Source organism: Pseudoliparis swirei, chromosome 16 (genome assembly GCF_029220125.1).
Source record: "Pseudoliparis swirei isolate HS2019 ecotype Mariana Trench chromosome 16, NWPU_hadal_v1, whole genome shotgun sequence".
Taxonomy (NCBI): domain Eukaryota; kingdom Metazoa; phylum Chordata; class Actinopteri; order Perciformes; family Liparidae; genus Pseudoliparis; species Pseudoliparis swirei.
The window spans coordinates 13,891,619-13,919,152 of record NC_079403.1 but is presented as its reverse complement, the minus strand read 5'-3'; the positions used below and the strand labels follow the sequence as shown (position 1 = coordinate 13,919,152).

The 27,534-nt window shown below is 43.8% G+C and overlaps 1 protein-coding gene across 1 annotated transcript in view; it reads left to right on the top strand.

Moving 5' to 3' along the window:
* zfhx4 (zinc finger homeobox 4) overlaps nucleotides 1-27,534 on the top strand; it is an 81,900-nt gene that overhangs the window by 27,895 nt on the left and 26,471 nt on the right. Inside the window, exon 6 of the mRNA XM_056433829.1 lies at nucleotides 12,316-12,550. Within this exon, the coding sequence (XP_056289804.1) occupies nucleotides 12,316-12,550 (235 nt within the window). The remainder of the gene's footprint in view (nucleotides 1-12,315; nucleotides 12,551-27,534) is intronic.

Sequence of the window (27,534 nt, the reverse complement as noted above, 5' to 3'; positions counted from 1 at the left end):
TTAAAGCGGAGAGAGGCCGAAAGAAAGCATAGAGCAGCAGAGCAGAGGCAGAGGGAAAAAAAACCATTTCTTTATTTGACCAGAAAAACACCTCTCCTTTTATGTAATGGCAGAGGTGAAAAGCACATGGGGATGGAGGTAGCTTGGCCGGGCACATAAAAGATCCGAGTGTTGACGACTTTACCATCTGTTTTTTTGGAAACACAGAATATCTTTATGGCATGGGAAACCATTTGAAGATACAAACAAAAAGCATATTCATGAGTTTTTATGGTTGCTTTGTAGCAGCAACGGAGTACTTCTGAGGGGAATTGAGAGTTTGAAAGTGTTCTTTTCCAGACTTTGAAATTGCAAGAGGCAAATGACATTAACAGCACATGGACATCAACTCATCTGGTGTCCAGGGCACAGCAGGTGGCCCGGGAAGTCATACGCCTTATATGGAAAAAGCAGAGGTCCACGCCTGGCTGCTTATTGGAGAAGAAGCAAAGGAAATCCGATTGGTTTATTTTTAATAAGAGTCTACCGCCCAGGGTGATATTTTCACATTATCTCTTGTGATACAAAATGTAGTTTGTGTCTAGAACCGTACTTTAGTATTATCCCAGCTGTCAAGTGCAAATATGTATCCCCTGGAAACACTTTAAATTACAAAATGGAAGATGTTTTAATGCAGCGTTTGTATGTTAGCAGCCTGTGAGGTAAGCTCTGCATTTAATGTTTCAGTAGCATAGCGTGTCCGTAGCTGGCCTGGCTCATGTTTGCCTTAGCATTGAGTATGATGATGTATGGCTTCGTTATGATTTTTAATAACAAACACTGGCCTTAATACACATGGAGACAGGAGTAAATCTGTCATTGCCATTCACATGTGCTGCAGGGCTAAGTAGGGGGTTTAGTTTGGAGTGAGCATGTGTGTTTATGTGTGTGTGTGTGTGTGTGTGTGTGTGTGTCCCCACAGCGCTTTGAGGTTGAGAACTGGGCTGTTCTTGCCCCTGGGTCATTAGAATTAGAGAATGTTCATGGTCAATGTGGCATGGTCAAGGACCACACACACATGTACACACACACACTGTGTGTCTCATAGGCCACAGCACCTGTTCCTCAGATGGCTGTCCGAATGTCCTCAGCCACCACCACCCCATCCCGGTCTGCCCGTCCAGCTTTCCGTCATAATTGAAGCGGAAATGGACGTCCGGTGTCCACTGCACATTTCCATATCTCTGTTTTTCTTTTCATTCTTTTATCCATTTGAACTCTTTGGCTTATAAGATGCTTACCTTCTTGTGATATAGGGATTGGGGGAGAGAGAGAGGAGTGACATTTAAATATGGTGGTTTCTTTTTGGGACAAACAGAGAATGAGAACAGAGATAGAAGGTGTCTCTTTCTGACGCTGTCTCCCACTCTTTCACTACCTCCGTCTTACCGGCTCTCTTTGTTTTGTCTCTGATTGTCTCTCTCTTTTTCTATCTCTCCCTTGGGGAGCCACAGATAGGCCATCTCATTACCCATGATCCTCTTGGCAACACCATGGCCGGGGAACGAGGGGTAGGGAGAATTAAATGAGGGGGGATGATAGAATGAAGGAGGGATGGAGGGAAAAGAAGAAAAATAGGAGGAAAGTGGGCTGGATTTAGAGATGCATCATAAAGAGTGTCCTTTTCTCATTTTCATTATCGTCTCCTTTTCCTATTTATTTTCACTTTTTTTCATCAACCATCTTTTTTTCTTTCAATCTCCCAACTATGCCCCAAGCACCCCCCCCCCACACACACACACACACCCTCCCCCCTGACATTTTATTCTCCTCCGTCTCCCTCAGATGGAGATGGCTGTGTTTATGCATCTGTGATATTAAGTCTACCGCTGTGCCTTGGCTATTAGCAAGGGTCAACCCTGCCCACTCTCATTTGAAAATCAAATGGCCCTATATATATGCAGCCCAAATTATTGGACTGTCATTTGGACTTGTGTGATGTGGAAATGGACAAGAGATTGACTCTCATAGATTTGCATAAAAAGCCATTGTGCCTGTCCCCGGAATAGAAAAAGAGACTGGATCTATTTCAAATGCATGGCATCATTTATGACACACACACACACACACACACACATACATGCATATGTGCATACAGAGATATGGTATTACATCAATTCATAAAGACACACTCACACATAGAGTAACTGCACTTAAATACAAGTGTAGTCTTGGTTATCAAGTTAGCATTGTCCACTTGGGCGATGTGAGCTTGTTCCAGGAACTGGCTCTCGATCACTACGTCCTTGTCTCGCAGACAGACCTAAAGAGTTTCTCTTCAAAAAGGAATATTTGCAGACACTTCACACTAGATGCTACTTGACTGCAAGACCTTGATTTTCATGTCCTGTCACTGAGACTGATGATGCAGCCAGCCGCCGAGAGTTCTGCACTGTGAATCTGACCAGATGACTGATTTTTGCCAGAGAGGTTGTCTCTCTGTGTCTCTCTTTAATTTATATTTCTGCAAGTTGTTCTTTCTCCCTCTTTCTTTTTCTTTTTCTCTTTTTCTCTCTCTCTCTCTTTCTCTGCAAGGCAAAGGGATGCCAGTTAGTAGATTTTTTCAAATTGTCTCCTCTTTCACCTGCGTGGAGATTACAATGGAAATCTCTCAGAGGTCCGAGGGGTGAAGTGGGGGATGGAGAGTGGTGGCTAATTAAAGCATAAAAGCAGGTGTGTTTATGTGTGTATATGCTGTTGCTTTGTGTGTTTGACTGAGAGGTTTGAATGGATGGACTACCCCACCCTTCCCCCTTCTTCCCAATAATCCTCATAGATATTAATAAGAGTTTCGCCCATTCTCTCTCAAACGCCTTAAACAGATGGCCGGCAAAGCATTAGTCTCAGTGTGAGTGTGTGTGTTTGTGTGTGTGTGTGTGTGCGTGCGTGCATGTGTGTGTGTGTCTGTGTGCGCAATGTCCAGCTTTGGTCCAGCTCCTGATTGACACTCATTCGTAATGCTTAATTACCCTAGCCAGCTTCCCCCTCCTCTCCTTTCTACTTCTCGACCCGGCGGTGAATTAGTTAAGGCCTGCAGACCGCGCTGGTCGAAAGCTTCTTTTCTGCCGTTTGCAAGGTGTCTTTCTCTGTAAGTATAAGACAAAGGAAGCAGACAGGTCGGCTTTTCTCATATTAATAGCCAGATGTGATCCTCTTCAGAATCATCCCCACTCCTCTCTAAGCTGTGGGTCATTTGGGCCAGGTCGGGCCGGGCCGGGGCCAAGCCATTTGTCCATGTGTAGGGGACTGTGAAGCAGATTGAGGCTGACAGGTATGGGAACGATAGCTGAGAGAGATGGGGGGCTCAGGGTATTCCAGACCACCAGAAGGAAGGGAACATTGCAGGGATGCAGGAACAAAAGAAGCTAGCAGGAGTTTGTCTTTTTTTGTCTTTTTTTTCTCCCCTCGGCTCATTTGAACCCTCCCACCCTCGCTATATCTCCAACACCCACCCACATACACACTTCCCTCCTCCTCCTCCTCCTCCTCCTCCACCTCCACCTCCTTCCATCCCTCCACCCCCTACTCACACACTTGTCTCCATCCTCAACTCCTCCCTATTACTTCTTTTCTCTGCGGTCTTGATCATCCTGTTGGGACAAAGATAACAAGAGTGTTTTTGAAGAAGAAAAAAAGGAAAGAAATGGAATCATCAAAGCGGGCGCATGATCTCAAATATGATCTCTTGGGGCACGTTGCCTACACTTTTGAGACCTTGATTTGATCAGAGCTGACATGGGAGAGGGATCAGATAAATATTTTTTGTGAGTTCATCAGCGTTACTTCTGATTTCACCTGACATTAAAATGCGTGCCTAATTTGACTTAGAAATCTAAGACTCGTAAGGTTTTACGTGTCAATTAGGTGCTCTATTCTTGAAATAGTCTTCAGCTTAAGAATGTATGTATTTAGATAGAACAATAACTAATTTCCCCTCATGAAGCTATCAGGATATTGATATGGACCAAGTTGGACTGAAATACTCCTCAACGCCTTTCGAAATCAATAATCAATCGATTGGAGGTAATTGTGCCTCCCTTGGAATGGTCCCAAGTCTCCCTCTCTCTCTGTCGCTTTCGCTCTCCTTCTCACACTCTCTGTTATTATCAGCATGTGGCCCAGTATTCGGCCTTTCAGCATTCCAGCTGTAATTGATTTTAACCATTAGGTGCTCAGTGAATAGATAAGTAGTGGGAGATATTCGATTAATACGGTGAAAAAGAGAGACACGGATGAAAAGAGAAGGCGAACGAGGCAGGGAGAAGGATTGAGGGACGTTGTCGGACAGCTGGAGAAAGAGGAACTGACCTGTCCTGCTGTCTATCCGCCTCTACCACTAGTCTTGCATCCTTGCAGCAGCACAATACCGCTGACCTCCTGTGAGTTCAAGCAGCTTAGTTTCTGCGAGTAATCCTTAATGCTTTGAAATAGACCTGATAGAAAGCCCACTTACTTGTTCGGGATTAATGTGGGTTGGGTTGGGTTGGGTTGGGGGTGAGGGGTCCTGAGTTTTTCGGCACATTTAGTTCAATTAAACCTTTGGAATTACCATATTCAACTCTAATTGTGAACTTATTTGCTCAGGGAACAGGAGTGGACTGTCGTTTCTAGCATGGTGCACTTTAGCGGCAGACAGATGGGAGACTGACTTCTTTGTATATTATTGGCCTCATGCATTAATACGTCGCCCCCTTCTCTATCGTTTATGTTTAGATTTACTACTTTGGCCATTATTTCTTTCAGTAGTGACCCATACCTGACAGAGGCCATTTTGAAGTGCTGCTGATGGTGGTATTGCTTCTTCAGATATAAGTCTGACTTTGTTTTACTCTGTTCTTTCTCCTCTTTTTCCTCACTCGAGCAGGAGTGTAGGTTAGGACTAGGATTAGGGGCGGGGGGGGACGGGGGGGGAACAAAGGCAAACATTTGAGTAATCTTCAAAGAGCCCATTGGTATGTTGAGTGGACGCTGGTATGCGGCTGCGGCTGAGACTTTTTCAAGGGAAAACAATATCCTTCCTTTAGACGGCCTGGGCAAACACTACCAGCCAGGCGACTGCCCAGTGCCACCACCGCTATCAGTTTAACCCCCCCCCCCCCCCCCCCCCCTACCGGGCTCACGCAGGAAATGGTAGGGTCCTCGATGTTGCCGGAACAGCACATAGATCATCATTATGGGTTTACGGGGGTAGACAGAACATCACAGGTTGTCTAATGTTTGGCTGGCTGAGCTTATATGGCGTGTCGAAAACTGTTGCAGAAAATGTTTATCTCTGTGTGAGACAGTTAATATTTAAATGTCTTGAGTTTTGATGAAGGGGGATGAAACAGACAGAAAGAGAAAGACGCTCCTCCGCCTTGTGTAGCAGGGAGGGATCAAGTGTGCCATCTTGTAGGTCAACTGCACGGCATTTAATTTCCTGTGGCAAAATGCAAAACGGTGCTACTGAAGAGGCGCTTTCATTGTGCTCTGCCTGGCAGAGGTACCACTCCACTGCACACACACTTGTGCACAGCTTTCATATACAACAAGTCCCATTGTTTCTCAAGAATAAGGCCTAAATATTACATTCACTTTCAGAAAGTTAAAGATGATGTTACAATATAGATAGCATTATGTTGTATTTAATCTTGTGGTAAATTAAGCAGCGCATGCGTGTCGTGATGTAGCTGTCCAGAAAAGTACCATTCGCTCTGGTTTGATAAATACAGCTCAAGAAAGAAAGAATCAGGCAGTCTGCCATTTTGTGACAGTTTCAAAATGAGTTCCCTTTGTCCAGTAATCACTAGCCATTTTCTCACGAGGATCCACCCCAGGGATAATTTCTCCCATTTCTCTATCATTAGCAGGACCTGGTATTAGGCTTGTGTTTTGTTCCCTGTACCTTTTGTTTTGTGCTAAGTGAAACCATGCGACAGGGTAGGGGCTAACTGGAAAACAATACTCCCCTTCACAGGCTCAGGAATGTGTAATTAGTGATTTGAACCCAACTACACTCGTCTAGATTCTTCCCTATCATTCTCTCTCCCTCGCCATCTCTTTTTCTTTTGTTCTCCCAGTTATAGATTCTCAGTCTCTTTACCTCTCAATCTATCGGTTAGTTTCTCTCACTGTATGTTTCTGTCATTCATTTTGTCTAACTTTCTCCCATAGACATTTTTCAGCAAGTCTCTATTACATACAGAGTGAAGGAAAAACAAACTTGGCAAAAAAGTGCTGTTCTTCTCGGCACCAAAATAATTTGCCCGTCTCTTCCTTTTCAGTGTTAGTTAAATATAACAACGTTAGTGCAGTACAAACCTCTTTGGTGGTTTCAGCCAGTAAGATGAAGCCCTCTTTATTTTTGCTTTTCTCCTCGTCTTTCATAGATCCTGTCAATTAGGCCTTGCCTTGATATCCCAAAAGCATTTTTGTATGTCGGGGAAAATGGAAAATTATGAATTCTACCCGAAAGCATGTCAGTATTTCAGCACGAAAGCATGTCAGTATTTCAGCAATACTCCTCCCCTTGCACACTACTGGAAAAAAATAATCCCACAAAAATGTTAGCATTTCAAAGATCTTGATCTCAGCATTTTATGATCTCTGTTCCATTGTGAGTCGATGGAAAAGATAATCTCAGCTGCAATATGGTTTAGTGAAATGGGGAAGTCTGGTCAGTCTCACCTGGCTGTGATGGAGACAAGCAGGGGCTTTTAGACCCTAATGGGCTAAGGTCATGATGTCTAATAGAGAGTAAGTGGCTGAGCCATGCTGTCTAAATCTAATGCTAATGTAAATACTGATCCATTTTCATGGGGGGGGAGTGAGCTAGCTTTCAAGATACCTAACACGCATACATGCACCGGAGAGTAAGTAGGATTTGTCCCGGTGTCTCTGTGCCCTACAATCTGTTACTCCCAACTGCTGGGTCAGTACATTATAAAACACGTGGTCAGTGCATTATAAAACATGTGGTCAGTACATTATAAAACGTGTGGGGACTGTGCTAGAGACGCAAAAGAAAGGTATACCTGATACATTCATTGACTAAGAGCGAAAGAAGTGGATCATGTTGTAAATGAACTAAACTGTGTTATTCTTGAGTGCTCGGGCAAAGATAGAGAATCAGGAGGGTTTTTTCCAAGCAAGGGGCCAGAGGTCAGGAAGCTGTGAACTTCAGATTGACCTTTGCCCCATATGTCAGACACACTTACGTCACTGCTACATGTGCATGCGTGTGAGAGTGAGTGTCAAAAAATAGAGAGCAAGACTGTGAACTAGACTTTTGCGTTATTCTCCACGCTCTGTGCGAAGCTGTATCGCTATCGCATCCTCATATGCTCTGGCGATAAATCGCAAAGATGAAAGTAGGCAGAAGACGTGGAGTGAAAAAGAGGGAAAGAACAAGGTGACAGCACAGAAGCGGGGAAGAGCGGCAGGAAGCTTGAGCGAAAGCCTCATTGTGATAATTAATTTATTTGGCTTGCCATTATGCGTTGGATGCTTATTATTGTTGGGTGACCTAAGCTAAACTCGCACACAGGCCCTGGACCTCATGGACAAGTCCCAGAGCTCCGATCACATGTGACCGCCAGCAGGCACAGCCGAGAGAAACAGGAGAGGCAATTTAGCTCCCGGAAAGATTTTTATATTTGAATATATTTGTATTTGCATTTATGAAAGTGAGAACCCTGGCAGTAAAGAAAGTGAAGATGGCCACCAGGAAAGAAAAGAAGGTCAGATGGGTCAGTGGGATTGTTTTGCTTCTCCAGGATCCTCAGATCACACAACGAGCGAGTGAGGGAGAGAGAGAAAAGCAGGAGATGCGTCTGTATATAACTGCGTATGCAATGTGCACTCAGCACTTTTAGTATGTGGCTTACATTTGCATATTTGTTTTTGTGCGTGTGCAGCACGGAATCTGTCTCTACACTATATTCGCTGCTCTCTTTATCTGTGGAAGTGAGGTGGCACATACCTGGGCCCTCAGCATCTCTTTTCAGCAGTGCATTCTGCCAGCAAATCCATTGGCAGTGATCTTGCGTTACATCTATGTCTTGGGGGGCTGAGCGGCGGTTACCAGTAACATGTGTTAGAGAGGCGGTAGCACCGATGGAATTCTACACTTGGCAGCCTTCCAGGCAGCGCTGGTATGTGTTTAAAATACTTTCAAGGAACAAAACACGCTTTTGTTGTTTGCCGGGCCAAGTGGGGTTGTTTTTGTCTCCGATGGCCCCCCGGGGGCCCAGGAGATAGCACCGGAAGCTGGTGACGTTCCAGAAAGAAGGTATACCCAACAACAAGCTCCCTGCTTCCCCGAAAAGAAAAGAAAAGAAAAACACAGATGAAAGGAGATAACAACGTTTTTATGCATGCACATACTCTCAGCGGACACAAATAGAAAAGAAGGGTGTATGTGCTGATTCTTTATATATATATAACGCATAAGCACATGCTTTGACAAACACACACACACACACACACACTGGTTATTAAGACATAGCTGCGGTAGTGGAGGGTTCTGATTTTCCGTATGTGTTCATTAGCTGACTGGTTCTACACTTAATGACAGGAAAGAGTCATGTTGGTACTGAAAACCCTAATTTGTCATTTGGTTTATGGAGAAAAACACAGCCGCAGTACTTTGCACTGCTTTCCAAACATCCTTGTCCTCGCACCAGTGCACACGCACAATCACAGGCGAAGACAAAAGAGACACAAAATCACACTTGTGAGGTATAATGAAAAAATGTAGAGTTCAAATTATTGATGCATAAAAATCCCCCAACACACACATACGCCTACAGATGCAGTAGAAGAAAAGAAGCATGAAATTATACCCTCACCCAACCGCTTGCACACACACACACACACACACACACACACACACACACACACACACAGGCACCCTTACATGTGCACGCACAGAGAGATAAAAGAAGTTGTGAGAAGATGTCTTTTGCCTTGGCTTATTAAGAATTCAGTTAATGAGACAGCTTTGTCACTACAGATATAACAAGTGAATATGGGACAGCAGCGCTTCTTTCCTTCCCCCAAACCCAGGGAGCGAGTGGAGGGGAGGTGTGTGCGCTTGTGTTTATGTGTGTGTGAGAAAGGTGTTTTGTAAACATCTCATTCTGCATAATGAATGCAGTCCTCTGTCATCCTCACACACACACACACACACACATACGCACACACACAAACACACACACAACAGGAGAAAACCACTACACAAGGAAGCTTTCCTTACCTGTCAAATTGACTCACTTCCCCTTTCCTCATCCAAGTCCCAGTGTGTGTGTGTGTGTGTGTGTGTGTTTGTGTGTCATCGACAGGGTTGACAATGTTGTGTTTTTGACAGGTAAACAGGAAGTCCCGAGTGTCATAATTTGCATTGTGCGTATGGATGTGTGTGTGCACACCTCCTCCACCATTCAGAGACGTATGTGCCATGTTTAGGTCCACCCAGGGAGTGCTGTTTAGCTGGTTTTGATTGGCCCACAGGGAGCGTTAGCTTATTTGGTTGTTTGCCAAGCACTAATCTCCAACAATTAACCACCAGGCACTCTGGAGAGGTGCCATATTGACAGGGATGGGCCTTTTTACCATCCTGCGCACACACATACACACAGGCATATGACACAAATGTGTACAGCACATAAACACACACACAAATCAGCTGCGGCATAAATTACATGCACATTTCAAGCAGACACGCACAGGCGCAAACCCAGGAGCAGGAACAGTGTGTTTGTGTGTTTGAATATGCATTACACAGCCCACGCCTGGCAGGAGTCAAAGTGCTCCTTTAAAAGTTCATAAATCATGGATGTTCTGGCCTGTGATCACCAGACCGCCTGCATTTCAGGCCTGCCGAGTGCCAGAGAGCGACAGACAGCCCTCTAGTTTAGGTCTTAAACAAACCCACTGGAATGTGCTGATGGGGGGAGAATTAATATTAGGCCTAAACCTATCTGGCAGCCCGGTTCAACCCCAAGTATATCATCCAGCTCCTCTCAGCCTACGCTTCAGATCTTAAAAACAAATAGAATACACGTTTAGACATGGTTGGATGGGAAGCGTCCTATGCCATCACTGATTCATATGACATTTTTTATTTGGAACCAGTGCAATTACCTTAATTGCCATGCTGGAAACCCTCTACATCGTGATAAGACTCTCAACTATCATGCCTGTCTCCTCTGCAAATAAAAAACACTCACAAAACGCTGCACCGTTCCAATGAGCTTTTCTTCTTTCGCAGTTGTGAATAGAATCGGTTGTCATTGGAGGAAAGTAAAGGGCATGTTTGATTATTAGTTTTTTATTTCATTTTAAATACCCACATTTCTAGCAGAGTGGTCATTGAATAAAAGTATATTGGAATGGAGTTGATAGCATTTCAATAAAGTTATTGGTGGAAAGAATTTGAAAATACAATTTCAACATTTTAATTTTCAACGAAAAGACGAACTCAAATCTTCTTGGGTATGCATATTTGCGTGTTTGTGATTTGCTGTGTGTGCGTTTGCTTCCATGAGCACATGTGTGTGTGTGTGTGTGTGTGTGTGTGTGTGTGTGTGGTTTCAGCAGCCCAGTTCTCCTGCGAGGGAGGGAGGGAAGGAAAGAAAAGAAGCGGTGTGAGAGAGGAGAGAGAGAGAAGGAGCAAGGGAGGCCTCTTTTCACAGAGAAACAAAGATAGCTGTAATTAATGGCCCTGAGCTCTGGGCTAGGGGAGCTTTCTTCTGACAACTCCGACTTAATTAAAACTTAAGACTTCTGAAAGGGCCTCTGACTGCGAGGGGACGTCCCACCGTCTCGTGAGAAAAACCTCGTAAGATTTTCTACAAAAGAAAGAAAGAGGGAGAGACAGAGAAAAGATGTGTTAGCGGCTGTAGCTATGTTGCTAATCCCTGTTTGTCAAAGGAGGAAGAGGGAAGAGGAGGGGTTGGAACTCACACACCTGCAGCTAACTGCCCCCCCCCCTCCCACCACACATAACATATTTCCTCCAATCTCTCTATTCATGCTCCATATAACACGATGCAACAATGCTCTGGAGGAAATATTACCTTGCTCACCTTTCATGAGCTTCAAGAATGAAACATCTTCCTATGAGAGGCAGAGTAGGGTTATTACACACATACACACGCGCCATTATGTCTATTAATTAACGCATAGAACCCTGCACCTGTTTCTCACATGGCTGTATGAATAAATCTTAAACAAAAGCATAAACTAACCTCCGTGAGCCACCTCTGTGTCTCTGTCGCTTTGCCTTGCTCTCTTTTCCTCTCTGGGTCTTTCTCTCTCTCACCCCACCTTGCCCTCCCTCCACATAGGATCAGATAATAAAAGCTTGGCCTGGTCTTTTGTTTTTGTGCATTGTTCATTAGCCCGGCAGCAACAACAGAGGCACACTTGATATGCTTGGCTTGACTGGGTGTATGGGAGTAGGGAAAGGTGGGATGGGGGCCGTGTGTGTGTATTGTGTGTGTGTGTGTGTGTGCGTGTGTGTGCGTGTGTGTGTTTGCACATGCACACAACGAGGTAGGGGGTAGCTTTGCAAGGCTGCAATGCCATTAAAGAGGCAACTGGAAATTAAGGGCTTGCAACTGACAGCACACGTTGAATGAGGAACCCCTGCAGCTGCCAACAATGAGCAGAGCTGGACAATGTGCATGTTAAAGACAAAAACTGTGTTCTGAACTCAACCCCTGATCTGACTTTTTGTGTGTTGTTAATCTTTATGTCACCGAAAACATATCCAGTTCACTTGGAATGTGTAGTGTCTGAATATGAACACAATTACTCTTATCTGTTACGGTGTTAATAATGTCTGTTTTAACTTCTTAAACTAAGTTCATTGCTCTGGATTGTTTAGCACTGCCCACTACTACACTGCTAGCACTACTGTGAGACCGTAAATGTTAAATAAGATTAACACTGATGCGTAATATGTAATACCAGAGATTCAAATCACATGCTGCCAAGAGTGAAAAACATATATTCTGGAGAATAATGAGCCAGGCTACTGACTCTTTCCCGGCCCATTGCCATTCTGCTTGTTTGAAGCCAGCCAAGTGGGATTTCTGGGCGTTGGAATTTTTATGGCCGTAAAGCACGAAAGACTTCAACATGATTTTGCAGACATACGTCATTTGTTGCATTTAATTCACCCAAATGTAATCTCGCAATTATTGAAAGCGCTGTCTGTGACTCGACGACAGGATCGGCTTAAAACTGGAACACCATCTAACATCTGCGCCCTCCTCCCTTCTGTTCCCACAGCACTTGCAGAAGCAGGACAGTGCGTACAGCCTGGAGTTGTGTGTCTACTACTGCACGCTGTGCGACTACTCCACCAAGGCCCGCCTCAACCTGGTGCAGCACAGCCGCTCGGCTCGCCACCAACAGAACGAAGGACTGAGGAAACTCCAGCTGCACCAGCAAGGCCTGGGAGGGGACGAGGAGGGACTGAGCTTCAACGAGCTGTTCCACGTCAAGGAGTGCCGCTCCGGTCAAGGTCTGTGCCTCCTCAGCTCGCTTTGCCTGTTTGCTTCAGTTGTTGTGACTTGAGTTTTGTTTTGTGGCTATTTGTGTGGTGGTTTTCAGGTGTCATGTCTCATTTCCTTTAATCTGTATCACTTTTCTTTTTTCTTCTTGAGTACACACACGCCCTGACTTTATTTGTCGGTTTTTTTCTAGCGGCTTGTGTTTGAAAAATTTCCGATTTTGAGTTAAATGCTGATTCCAGTTGTGGTGCTCAGTTGTCTTTGTTTGAGGTCCTCTCATCTCTTTTTTCTCTTTTCTTGCACCCCTCCCTCTTTATTCTGTCAAACCTCTCACCCTCCCTCCCTCCCTCCCTCCTCCCTTTGGCCTTCATATCCAGATCACGTCTCTCGATACAGACCCGTCCATTCCTCCTAATCTCTCCAAAATGAGCATACTGTTCCTATTAGGCTGCCGCGCTTATATGCGCAACACACACACACACACACACACACACACAGTGTCCTGTGCACAGGGACATCCCAGGCAGGCAACCAGTCAGCTTATGAAATTTCACCTTGGGAGTATCTTATAGTGAAACGGCCTGTACACACATACGTTAGTCACACACACATACATTACTCAAACACACACGCATACACACACGCACACATGCTACGGCTACACAGTCTCTCCCTGGAGTGAGCTTTCATTTCCTTTCTCATGACCAAAGCAATTTGGCTTTCATTTAAGACTCTCCGTCCTGCCAGCAGCTAATAAGTGTAACAGAACTGTAAAACATTCAGAGAGACAAGAAAAAGAAAAAAGAAAAAAGATTAATCGTTTTTCTTTGAGTGGAGGTTGGACGGTTGGTGAGGGGTTTCAGGGTGTAACGGGAGGGGGCTATGCTGTAATTTAAACCAGAAGACCAAGAGTCAGGGTCCATTATTTAGTCATCCCTATGTTAATGCTGCCGGGAGAAAATGAGCGCTTAACTTGTTTTTGCTTTGCTTGACCTGAAGGAGCGGGTGGGATGGGTTGGTGGGCCGATAACACATTTTGAATAGCATTCCAGAATCGCATTAGTCTATACATCCATCTCTCTGTGTGTGTGTGTGTGTGTGTGTGTGTGTGTGTGTGTGTGCGCTCCCCAAAGTATCCTGTTTATACTGTACATGTACTCCCAAAACAGATGGGGGCCCAGCACTTAGAAACACATGTGAATCCCAACGTACACACACACACACACACACACACACACACACACACACACACACACACACACACAAACAGAAGATCTCCCAATCCTGAAATGGAGACTGTAGCCGCCGTACGTTTGGTTTTAATTACACATGGATCAAAGTTTCGGTGAAATTTGGGGTACAGCAGAAAAGCATGCTTCGATAAATCATTACCGTACATTTTAACATGCCCCCCCCCCTCTCTCTCTCTCTCTCTCTTGCTGCTGCTCTTTTTGTATCTCTTTCTCTCTCTCCTTTTTTGTCCTGCTCATTCCATCTCCCATTCTCCCCTGCTCTTTTTTTACCCAGAACAAAAATCGGACTTCAAGCACCTTTTTCTCCTTCTTCTTACATCTCAACCCAATGAGCACAACTCGGTTTAACCCTTGTGTTGCCTTAGGGTCATTTTGACCCGAATCAATATTACACCCTCCCCCCGCCTTAGGATTAATTTGACCCCATTCAATGTTTAATGTCGGTGTTCTTTCGGTAGTCAACAAACAAACATAAAGTGCCTCACACTTAAACTTGGAAAACAATATTAATTCTAATAATTTTCTGGAGGTTTTAATTGCTGGCGTCAAATTGAACCCAAAGGGTAAAATATGTTAGTAAATATAAAGGTAACAGGAGGGTGAAACATTGAATCGGGTCAAAATGACCCATAGGCGGGGGGAGGGTGTAATATTGATTCGGGTCAAAATGACCCTAAGGCAACACAAGGGTTAAAACCTGTCAAACACAATATTTGCCCGCTTCAAATGTTCCACTCTTAAAACACCATATTTGTTGCTCGGGCCCTCGTTTTATACTTCGGCTTTGATGCCACATGGTGAATTTCCATGAGGAAGCAAGTGCAAAGCCTATGCGGACGCAGGCAGCATCCAAAATGCTAAGCCACTTTTTGGATGCCCTCTTTCTGCCCACTCTATATAATTTTGAGTGAACAGTTTTCTTTCACAGGGGACGTGGTGAATGTTTCAAAGGCATTTCCTTGTCGACCATACGTATTTGGCATGTGTCTGCAGTAGGGGTTCTTTCAACCAGAGGTCAAACACTTATATGAAATGTCATAAATCAGGGTTTTATTCTTGTTCTATAGTTCTGTCAGATAGAGCATTTTTTTATGTAGATTTTTTTATTTTTTTAAGCTGAGCTGTTGTGCTTTTCACAAACATTACATGCTACAGTAGGTTACGTTATATGGGGAAATAAATGTATGTTATAGCTGCTTTGGGCTCCTACAGTGATAGATGATGTGAGTGTTTTCACCAATGGAAAAGGCTCAATAGTAGGCAACATTTCCAGCCGGTGTTGGGTTTAAGGACCCTCTGTTTGTGCGTACGTGCATGTGTATGCGTGCTGTTAGTTTTCTGGGGCTACAACTCCTGACTCGAGCACTTTCTGTTCATTAGAGACTGGTATGAAAAAGATTAATTTAAGTGCTGACCGTTATCTTTCTCTTAAAGCCTGGGACCTGGCACTGAGCCAGATAATTATAGGCCCATTTGGGAATAAGAGTTCTAATGCTCTGGACTTTATGTACATGTGAATGGCTTTCATTAAACAATTGTGATGCTGATTTTATGGTCTAATTAAGGATACAGTACTGCAGAGACGCACCACAAGGGTATGGGTGCTTTGAACAAAGACAGGAGTGAATGAGAAAACACTTCTGCTGGACTGCGACGTGTGCATGTCAATACATGTGTTTTTCTAGCGCATGTTTATTTGTGAACTTTACACTCTTTGTCATCCCTTTGAGTCTGTATTTCCCCTAATCTCATCCTTTACACGAGGTAAACACCACTGTGAAGTGAAGGTGAAGGGTCCACGTGTATCTGAGCACTTTGACTGAACAGCAAGAACTTTCTACCATGATCTTCAGCTGTGTCCCTCATAAGGAAAATGGAACTTATAAAAGAAATGCCAGTTTGCATCAGAACTAAAGTGCCTACTCAACATGGAGGACTTGGAGGCCATTTTGCTTTGAGAGCCGTTCAAAAGTTGTTAGAGAAATTAGATTTGTGCCGTAATGAAGTTACACCCTGAATAGAGCTGTTTAGTAAAATTCAAGCATGAAAAGATAAATATGACGGATTGCGAGTCACGGGTATTCTATCATCAATTTTATAATTTGAACAATTTGTTTAGCTGGATTCATTTTTTTGGAGACAGTTTCTGAAATTAAGTTGACAGGGATTTCCCTCACCCAGACTGTTTCTCTGTAGCCGCCATTTGACCATTTGTTCAGCCATAAATAACACTGGGAGGAGGCGTGGGTATCTGTGCACGAGTGTGTTTTCTACACGTGTCCTCGCCCCGAGCTCCATCGTGTGTAAGCTCCTCACAAGCCAGACCAAGCAGAAACACTAGGGTCTTTTATGCATACTTTACTTTCTGTCGTTTGTTTCCCCTTTCGCTCTTTCTGTCCCTCACAAAAAGGGAAGGGAGATGGGATCTTATGGAGGTAATTATTTCTGAGAGCCCGGCCCTGTCATCCATCCGTCCACCAACCCACCACCCACACAACTCCCTCCACACACACCCCTCCCCCCCCCCCCACAACTCCCCCCCCCACCCCACAACATGCATTAAAGAGGGAGGGAGAGGACCCTCTTTGTCTGAGTCCCTCTTTTAAACAAAAGACCTCTTCTGACTTAGAGAGACCGACAACACTTTTATCGTGAGTGTACGTGTGTGTATATGTGAGTGTGTGTGTGCGTCCAGAACCTTTTGTTTTCCCTGAGTGATAAGGCTGTGGGTCATTTTGGGTTCTAGTGAAATTAGTGTAGCTGTGTTAACCATTTAGATAGCAGCTGTAGGCTAAAAACAGAGCCTAATGGACACATATTGTCCCTATATGTGTGTTTGCTTCCAGCAAGAAGCGATGGAATATGAGAGCAAGTGTGGCTTCTTGCATGTTTCCAAGTGCGCCGACATTGCTTGTTTTCAATTTTACCCAACCCAAACTGTATGTGTGTATGTGATCATTCAATTTTAAATGTGGGAAAGGGCTTTGCTGTTTCCCAAAGAGCATTTTGATGTGATGACACCGAGGAATCTTTTGAGGTATTAGGTTTTCCCTGCTCCCTTATGTTCACTTCTTCATCTTTTCCCCCCTTTGGGTCATGGGGGTGGTTTCGCCATTCCAGCGGTTGTCTTCTTCTTCTTTTTTTAAGAAGGTCTCTCCTCAGACAGAAGTCTATTTCCAGGGTTTGTCTCAGTAATTTGTGGCCATTACATAAACATTCACGGATGGCCGGAGGAGTGAGAGAAAGGATGCAATAAAGACATACACACACATAGATCTAGCTAACCTCTAGAGTTAGCACAGTGGTGTCCATTTTATTTTTTCAATTCAGACTGCAGTAGGTGAGACCAGCTGACTGGCTCATCAAAGGACCATTGTTTTTCTTTTTTAGTAACTGGTTTCTGCCTGTGCTGCGTATGCCACCCCTCTTATGCCCGTATCCATAAGATATCTATGTTTAGATTAGAAGTTGAATAGGTTAAAGCAGCCAATTACATTGCATATTGATTTGCTTACTGATTGCCTACAAATAATACATTATTCTTTGTGGCCTTTTCTTTCTCATTTACTGTTAAAAAGGAAGTTACTTACATGGAAGATATAGTCCACAGATTTCAGTCAAGTTGGATCCATTCCTCAAATAATAAAAAAATTGGAATGTTATTGTATGTGCCCAACATGAGTAAAATACAGTTCCTGGGGGGAACTATTATGATGAGAGTAATCTGATTTTAGCCAGGAGGATTTATGTGAAATGTGTATTTTTTTATTGCTGTACATTTATCTGGAGACAATATGCTGCATTTTAAATCATTTGCCAAATCAAAATGAGACACATTCATATATGTATAGTATTATATTTTCGGCAAGTAGTAATTTACCCCAAATTTTCCCAAAACCATATTCTCTATGGCTCAGGGAGTAAAAGATGTGGTCATTTTTTGAATAATTCCATCCAAGTGAATTATAATTACTTTGCGGTTTGTGTGTGCACACAGGGAAAAAAGGGCAGCAGCCTGACTTGTGCCTGAGAAAAAAAAGGAGCCTCGTTCACCATAAACTATTTTTGAAATGGTGTGTTGGGGCGGTATGGGCTCAGGCCGATTGTTTTTCTTTGAGTTGAGCAGCTCTTTGGTGGAGGGGTATTACCCGGGCTAAATTGTTCCCTCATGTTTTCCGCCAAGGTTCTGTGCCCACCACACTGACAGTTATAATTTGCAGAAATTGCACTGATTATCTGAATTAGCATACCTGACCAATGCCACATTAGTCTTATTTACAATACAAAGCCGTGGGGCTATGAGGACGCATACTAAATATGACTTAACCCTTTGAAGGGGGGACTGGCATCACAGGGCGTCTTTCCCCTCGGTGATATCACAAAGAGCTCAAGGCCCCACTCCATATGGAACCGAAGGCCTCTGGAAGGTCCTCGAAAAGGAAGTGGTGAATGTAAAGTCCGAGGACCATATTGAAAGCACAGGGTTATTGCATGTTTTCGCTTACTCTCAGACTCTTTCAATATTTTTTGTTCACCTCTCAGCTCTTGTCTTTACCCCCCCTTTTTTTCTTCACCCCTGCTCTATTTTCTTCTCCCTCACCTCCATTCTTCTCTCTCCCCCGATCCCCTCATACACCCTCTGTCCATTGACTCTTAACCACAGATGGACAAAACAATGGGCCATGTCACACAGCATTAAGACAAACAATCCGCTGATGGAAGGAGGCTTGTGTGGAGCCGGAGCCACGGTAACTAGGCAATACACTCACTGGGTCCAAGCAGCCACTAATCTCAAGCCGCAATGATACAATTCACAGATGGACATTAAAGGCAGCCTTTATGCACACACTCTCACACAAAGAAGAAAGCAGAAACTTTACTTTAGGAACTTTTGTCAGGTAGAATTTCTGTCATTCCTTGCAGCAGCAATAGTAACACATTATTTCCTTCTACTCTCCCCTCTTCTTCGTCACTCTCCTCTCTCTTTCTTTTCCCTCATCCATCAGTGGGAGGTATGGAATTGATAGCAGCTATTGATTACCTATAGCAAAGGCTAATCGTCGCTAACCGGAGGAAGCTTTGCAGCTATAGCAGCTGTCAGTGGCTTGTCGTATGTGTGTGTGTGTGCGTGTCTCTATGACCCTCCAGCTGTTCAGAACCAAGAGCTTTTCTTCAATGGTGACTTACAGCAGACTAATGGCCTTAAAGCAAAACAGCACATGCAAACACATATGGACATGGCTTCTCTTTTGAGAATAAGAGAAATGGTCTGTTATGTTTGCCCAAAGAAACACTGAGAGACTTGCCACGTATCACCTCCCCACCCAAAATAACCATCTTCCTCTTTCCTTTTCTTCATTTCCCTAATTTGAGCACACTGTGAGATTAAAGCAGAGAATCAATGCCTTGTGAGCAATAATTTCCAGACAAATCTCTTTCATCTTTTTCTCTCCATTTTCCCACCACCGTTCACTCATTCATTTTCTCTCCAACCTCCTAATGCTAACAGGGGGTCTCATGTCATGACATCTCTTTTGCTTTTATCATGTCCTAATAACACTCTTGAAATACGAGAGAAAGAGGAATGTGACAGACGGGGAAAGGATGAGAAAAAGAACAAGAAAAAGATAGACTGATAAAAATCCATTGAATGAGCCTTGGTCTTGATTTGGGCTTTGATGTGGATGTCTTTGTGCGAATTAGACAAATATGCCTGCTGCTTTAGTCATCTCTGGGCCCTTCATATGATGCCATCTCCCCCCTCGTTGCTATTTTTCATGGAGGATGCAGGAAAAGAAGGAACAAATGAGTGACAAGTTAATTTAGGAGCACAGAAATGTATATTTGGGTGACTGAAGAGACACACAAAAAACATGGTGAACAGACGCTGTTGCTATAGTAAAAGTGCACAATGCAAAAAAAAGTAGCGTATAGAGGGCGGTTGAATACAATAGAAAACAAAGAGAATGTATTTTATGCAGAAAAGACACTTTGCTTGGTGCAAGGTGCTTTACCCATGATGGCACATAAGGCTAATGGGCAAGGATATACACACACGTATACACACACACACACACACAAACACACACACCGTGGTCAGGCTTTTGTTTCAAAAGAAGGTTAATGGGGAGTGAGGAAGAGGAGCCTTGCAATTTTCTGCTCTTTAGGCGCCAGAGAATTCTCTTCAATGTAAGAGAGACCAGACTCTCAGTGTAATAGGCATTTTACACCCTCATCACCTCTTGCACACAAACACACATACACAACCACAAACACTAACACACACTCACCAGAAACGCGTGGGAGTGTAATAGGCATTCTATGGTGTGTATTGCCGGTCCCCAGAGTGCAAGTAAGTGTTAGACATGCATAGAGTCGGCAATGAGACAATCAGCATGCTGAAATTGAAACCTTGTCTGGAGTCACACTGGAGGGGAGAAAGCGGAGCAGAGGGAGAGGAGAGGAGCGAGGAGTAGATTTAATAAAAAAAATTAAAAAAGAGTAGAGGAGAGGTGACGGGAGCACAGATGGCAGGAGAGAAGGAGATAAGGAAGGAGAATAAAAGGAGAGGGACGGAGGGAGAAGAAATAGGAACTGATGTTTGTTTAATTGCCTCATAAGTGATGACACAGATAATTACGTCGAAAAAAGAGATCCTTCTCTGAGGCAGGGCCGATGAGCAGCAGTATCTGTTTTTGTGCGTGAGTGTGTGTCGCCCTGTCTCTCCCTATAGCCCCATCAGCTGGCGTCCCCTCCAGCCACATCGAGTATAGAACACCATTAAAGCATTATGGTGTGTGTCATATCAAATCATTCAGCTTAATTAACAGAAACAGAAACATGCGCGCGCACACACACACACACACTCATCATTTGGAATCATTTTAATTACTCTGTAACATCCTGATTATTAATATCTCCGCTTCATATACCTGGGGATATGAAGACGAGTTCACCTATATTTCCTGCACCGTGTGTTTGCAGGCGTGTGTGTCCATGTGTGTGTAAGTGATGCTCCCTTGACTTCATATCTAATTGTCTTTTTTAATGACAATATTCCTCTGTGTGCCGGCTGTATGTAATGAGTCAGGGTGTGTCAAAGTGCAGGCCTGAGCTGTCTGCTTGAGTTAAGCTCTTTTTGTCTACTGTAGAAGCCTCCAGCGTACACACTAACACACACACACGCACGCACACATACACACACACACACACACACACACACTCAAATAGACAGTATCAATGTGGGAGTTCCTGTATCTGACATGAGATTAAGAGGGCCAAGTGGAGGAACGTCGAAGAACTGCCCTGTTGCATTTGCAAGAAGGAAAAAGAACCATGCTGTCACAAACACACACATATACACACGCACACACACACAGAGAGACACACTTGTGCGCAGGCATCCAGTGCTGTAAGTGAGCAGTAGCCTCCCTTGCATTATTCACAGTGGCCGAGTGATCGAAGCCTGGTTCAATAGCACTAAAGCGGCGCACGCTGGAGAGATTTGTCTTACAAAACCTTGACACACACACACACACACACACAGTCGCACATATGCTCTCACACACATTGATTTTTGGTGGTGGGAATCTCCCAGGCTTTGGTCGAAATGCAGGGACATGAGAGGGGCTTCCCCTGTTAGAGCAACCCCCTGACAAACACACACACACACACGCGCGCGCATACACACACACACACACACACATTGCAGAGGCAAATACTTTAAATACATATTTAGTTCTCTCAAAATGACATTTGATGATGATGAGAAGAAGGGATAGCATGAATATGAAAATAAAAGAATAGATTGGAGTTGGGCTACGAAAGATCTACCGCTTCGATCTGATAGGGTTTCATTTACAGTAAGATGAGCTGATCGTAAAATCAAAAACTAGAAAAAAGTCTCACTGATCATATTTCTTTTTTGCTGACTCTCCTGTTTTGCATTTCACCACCAGTGTTTGTTTTTTTTGCAAGCGAGGCAGAAAACCCAGATATAATCACGCATTGATATGATATGTCATATCTTTTCACTGCAGTGTGGGTCTACTTCTGCACAGGCACGTACAATTCGCAGCCTTCACTTGATTTGACTGCCGATTTTCCTCTCTCACTTCACTTCATTCAGTGTTTCTATTTGGTTCAGCGTAGCACACACCGCCCCCTCTGGCGTTTTTGACGTATTAACATGTATCGATAAGCCAGCACTCGCATGCCTGTAAACACTTACGCACAAACTCACACACACTCACACCTCTGTCCCCTGAAGCCATGTGATCAACCAGACCCAATCCCTTGTAATCATCTGGAACCCCCATCCCCACACACACACACACACACACACATATATTTCCCATTCAATCCTGGGTAATGGTTTGGGGCAGGGGGCTGAAGCAGTGGGCTTCTTTCCCTTAGCCCCAGTGTCTTAAGCTGCCATTGATTAAATGTTAACTGATATACTCGGCCCTGACAATCTTGTTAGAGCTGGAGCAGGCAGTCAGCTAGACAGACAGTTTAGGACCCGCGCCCTCCTGATCAATAGCACAGATAAAGATTTCATCCATCAATGAGCTCCCAAAACAAAAGGTATCTGATACCTGATTAGGCCCGTCGGGACAAACACACACACACACACACACACACACACACACATTTGAGCATGAACACACACTCACACATTGCCACATTGCTTGAAGCACATGAAGGGACACACACACACACACACACACTGGGATCACACATAAATGCAGTGGGACATAAAATAAAATGTGCACGTAAGCTCAAGTAAGCACACATTTCCCACTCACACACATTCCTCTCACTCACTGTTTTGTCCTGAATAATACTTCCACCGAAGTCAATCAGTTCCCCACCTAATGCAGTAATTAAAACACGTACATACACACACACACACACACACACACACATGCACATTCAAGTTTCCAGATAAGGCAGCGCTGACTTTTCCCGAATGAAGGTTAATTATGCTGTGTTACTTCACTTGGTGTGTGCATTTGTTTGCAGATGGAATATGTGCGTCTTTTCCCAGTACCGTGTGTGTACAGGTGCTTCCTCGAATGCAGACGCATTTAGATCCTCAGAGCATGCCAAAGGCAACGCAAAACGACTGAATCAATGTCTGGGCGACCACCAATGTTAAAGTGTATCAATAATGTTCCCCTAACTTCTTTCCCGGCTAACGTCACGCGGCATTTTGAAAGTCCGAGCCTTTGCCGCAATTAAGACTTAATTGTAAATCGATATAAGAAGTCATTTGAATATTGATTTTTCCCTTTTCTTGAAATTGTTAACATATTCTCAACCCTGTCTACGCTTTTATTTTTTGGTTCCAACTTGAATCAATACTTCCCTTTACAGTTGTCAGAGAAGTGCTTTGACATAATTGGAGCCAAGAACACAACAGGAGTTCTTCATAAGGGTTTGATACCCAGAGGTGGTCAGGGGGTAGAATATGTCACAGACCCTCACATTCTGATGGCTTTTCAAATACAGTTAATAAGGCTTTGTGGTTGTCATAGAGTGATCTCATTTTGGGGGATAGTGGGTGACATTTGTTGTCACAATGCCAAAATGCATTTCCATAATTGTTCTCGGCTGACATTTACTTTGATATGACACTGTATCAGAGCGCACTTCAAAAAATGATTTCCATGCAACCCGGTAACATGCATTTCATTTGATTAAATGATATCTCTGCTTTTTATTTTCCTGCTCAAACATTTTGAGGGGCTGTGAGATTTTCAAGTGGCGTGTCAGGGGTCGGGAGTCTAATGCATGGAAACATGGAGCTTTCTGTTTTCTGACGGCTAGCGGAGATAAGGAAGAGATATGGCTCTACCACTGGCTCAAATCTAAAACAGATCCCACTGGGGTTAGGGGAGTTAAGAAAGTGAAGGAAAGGAGACAGGGAGGGGTGGAGGTAGCAAGAAAAGGGAATATTGTCAATCCTCTAAGTGTCTGGCGGTGTCTCTCTTTCTTCCCCTCTTTCTCTCACTCTTTCTCTCCCCCACTCTCCCTCAGTAATCTGATTTATTCGAAGCATATGTGTGCTGCTCTGTCTTTGTCTGCTTCTATTAGGGGCCAGTGGGGGCCCATATGACATTGTTTAGTCAGTAATGAAATGGACATTTTTTGCATGTTTTTGAGAAAGTCAGAGGAAAGCCAACACTCTTTATTTGTAACCGTCTGTGAATACCATCTCCGGGGCAGTTGCCGCGGGTCTGTGTATTTCTGCGTGTGTGTGTGTGTGTGCTGTATGTGAGCATATGTATTACAGGTTCAATGTGGTCCTTTTGAGGGATAATTCTAAGCAACCTAATGAATATTTGGGCTTGAAGATATTTTTCTTCCGTGACTCCTTGCTTCTTATGTTGAGGAGGCCTACCATCCTCCTTAACCTCAACACATAATAAGGACCTGATGATACACACATTTTTGTTTTGCACACTCTTCTTTGGCAAAAGACATGTCGCATGGACTTATTGTCAGTGTATGAAATTGTTATGTGCTAATGGGGCCTCAGTCTCAACCAAATATCATATCAATAGTGCAGGTAGTCATAGAAAAGTGAATAGAATGAATGGAAACCTGAAGTAATTTCTTGTCATAATTCTTTCGGTGTAATTCAGACAAAGACTGTTATTATTGCTAATAATTATCTATTGAATGCAGCATGCCTACAATTTTTAAAAAATATATTATAAATATGTAGTTCTTGTTGAAGATTTGAAGTGATAAAAGCTACACAGCCATTAACAATACATCTTTTCATGATCCTATAACTGTATTTATATCTGTCCTTTCCATCTACTTAAATCTTTTGTTTGATTTCCATCCGGGCTTACAGCCTCTCTTTTGGTGGCTCTGAAAGCAGATGTTTTTTTATGCAGCTAAAAACGGGGCTCTAGCCCAATAGGATAACGATCTGTTTAAGCATTATCCATTTGGCCACTGCCCGTCACAGACCTATTTTAAGCAGACACAAACACACACACGGCCATTCTCTGAAACCACGGCAGCCATTTTATTAGATTCCCCGATTCCGTGACTCGTATTTGTTCTCGGAAAAGAAATAAACCTTGAATACATGACAATGACCAGACTAGTCAATTGGAAACTATATCTATCCTGCTGGTATCTTTGTTTACAAGTGTAGTGATGGATGGACAGATAAAGGGAGGTACTGTGGAACCGATAGGATAGCTATATGGATGATAGCGGTTTGAAAACATATAAAAATAGATGGACAGAAGGATAGATGGATAGATAGGTGGATGGATAAATGGATGGATGGAGAGACAGCGGAATACGGCAGGGAGATCTAGTTGGGCTGATAGAGTTGAGCAGGTATGCCGAGAAACCGATGCTTTCTTCATTAGGTTCATCGATCGATCTCGGACCCTCGCTGTGTGTGTGTGTGTGTGTGTGTGTGTGTGTGTGTGTTTTGAGGGAGGGAGCTTCTGTAGATAAGTGCTGGTAATAGAACAGAATGAATTCTTATCACAGGGATGGGAAGGCCATTAACCCTCAGCTTCTAGTTCTCTCTTTCGGTCTCTGTCTCTGTCTGTCTCGCTCCGTCCTCCGGTCTGGACCTGGCAGGGTCACGTTGGTGAGCGTGTGTGATATTTACACTCTGTGTGTGACTCTCTGAGAGAGTGTGTGCGTGTGTGTGTGTTTGTGCATGCGCGTGTGTGTGTATGTTTTGCTGCTGCCGCTGTGCTGTCTGCCCCATTGGCCAGATCTTTATAATCAAGGCTAGATAAATATTGGGCCAAGGAATCATAAAAGACCAGGAAAAGCAGAAAATAGAGAAAGGGATGGGTGGGGGATAAAACAGAGGAGAGGAATCTTCCTTTCAAATTATTCCTAAATCCCTCAGTAAGCTTGCCGTGCCGCCTCTTCAATTCACCTACTCTGCCTAAGGTGATTCAAACAACCGAAATACAATATGGCTGTTGTGTAAGATGCAAGTATGTGTGTGTGTGTGTGTGTGTGTGTGTGTGTTTGTGTCTGTGTGTGTTTGTGCACTCATGTGGAGGTGTACAGTAGGTGTACTGGCCTATTGTATAAGGCCAGGTGTTACAGCAATTTTCTTTTCCACCACTGAACCTTTTGAAGCCATATTTTTGTCCCGTGGAAACCTCTCTTAAAACGAAACAACAGTTGTTGTCTGCGCAGCAAGCAAGACACCGCACGCCTTTAATCTTGGCTATGTTTAATCATATGATTTTCCTTTTTTCTTTTCTTTTTTTCTCAAAAAGAGTAATATAGGTGTTTTGTTAGTCGCCTGCAAGACAGCGGAGGAAGCAATTTGAGCGAAAGAAAATACAATGAAGTGTCTCAGGAAGTCGTAATTGACAACAACAAAGCAAATTTGGAACTGCTGATTCAAGCATTTTTTTTTTACACCCAAGTCCTTTTTACAGCTCATTCTGTCAGCTCAACTTATTGACATTCACACCAGAAAGGTATTAAATGTGACAATCCTATTGTCTGGCTTTCAGAGTCGACTCAAACAATAGATATTTTCTGCTGGTGTTATAAGTTCTCATGTGTTTTAAGCAATAAGTGGGTGGGTGTGGGTGGATTGAAGCGTGTGGATGGAAACACGTGTGTTTGCTTGTGCTGGTGTGTGTGTGTTTACATGTTAGCATGTGGGCCTCTGTGCATGAAATACATTGAGCTCCGTGTGGGAGTTAATGTGTGTTATGTGCAGAGAGCTTTGTGTGTGTATGTGTGTGTGAGCGAGTGTGTGTGCGTGTGTGTGTGTGTGTGTCAGTTATTCCCAGGCCCTGTGCAGGAGCTGTAGCCCCTCTGCGCTGGGTTGATGTTTAGTATTTTAGACATGCTACATTAACAACATCTGGTTAAGATCTAAATGCTTGTTAAACGCGCTGAAATTCGTGGGGGAAAGGTACAGGGGAGACGAGGGGAAAGAGCGAGGGGATAAAGAGGGAGAGCAGGGTAAATAAAGATTTGCGGGTGAGAGAACGGGAGGGAGGGAGATCAGTAAGTCTGTAAGGTTATTACCCTAGCAGTATTACCACTGGCCCTTGACTGTGTATGTGTGTGTGTGTGCGTGTGTGTGTGTGCGCATGTGTGTGTGTGTGTGTGTGCACATTGCTGTGACTGTGTGGGATGGTGTAATGTTTCAAAGCTTTCCCGTTTAAAACCTAGAGGCCAAACTAGAGCCACGCGCGGCGCAGGAATGTGACATCATAGGGCCCCTATTCCATGCACGCACACGCACACACACACACACACACACACACACACACACACACACACATGGTCTCGTGGTCTCACAGGGGACATGACCAGAGTTGTAAGAAGAAATCAGCATCAACATCATGGCTAAGTGTGGGAGACATGGCAGTCACGGGTGTTACGCAAAACATTAAGGCTGCACTACTACCACAGATACTTCAGACACACACCATATCTAGTCTTTATCAGTATCTTTAGACATATAACACAACAGCACACATACTATCGTAGCACATGGAGTCCGAACAGTGATACACTCATAAATTCTCAGTCTAGTAGTTTCAAGCATTTCTCATATATCTCTCATAATATTTTTTTTGGCAGCAATTACCATTTCACTTGATGCTCTGCTTTCGTAGTGTCCATGATTTAGGATAAACAATAATGTGAAAATAGTTTTTTTTTTTACTCCTTCACCCCCTTTAATGAGCACTATCCAAGCCCTAAGGAAGCAA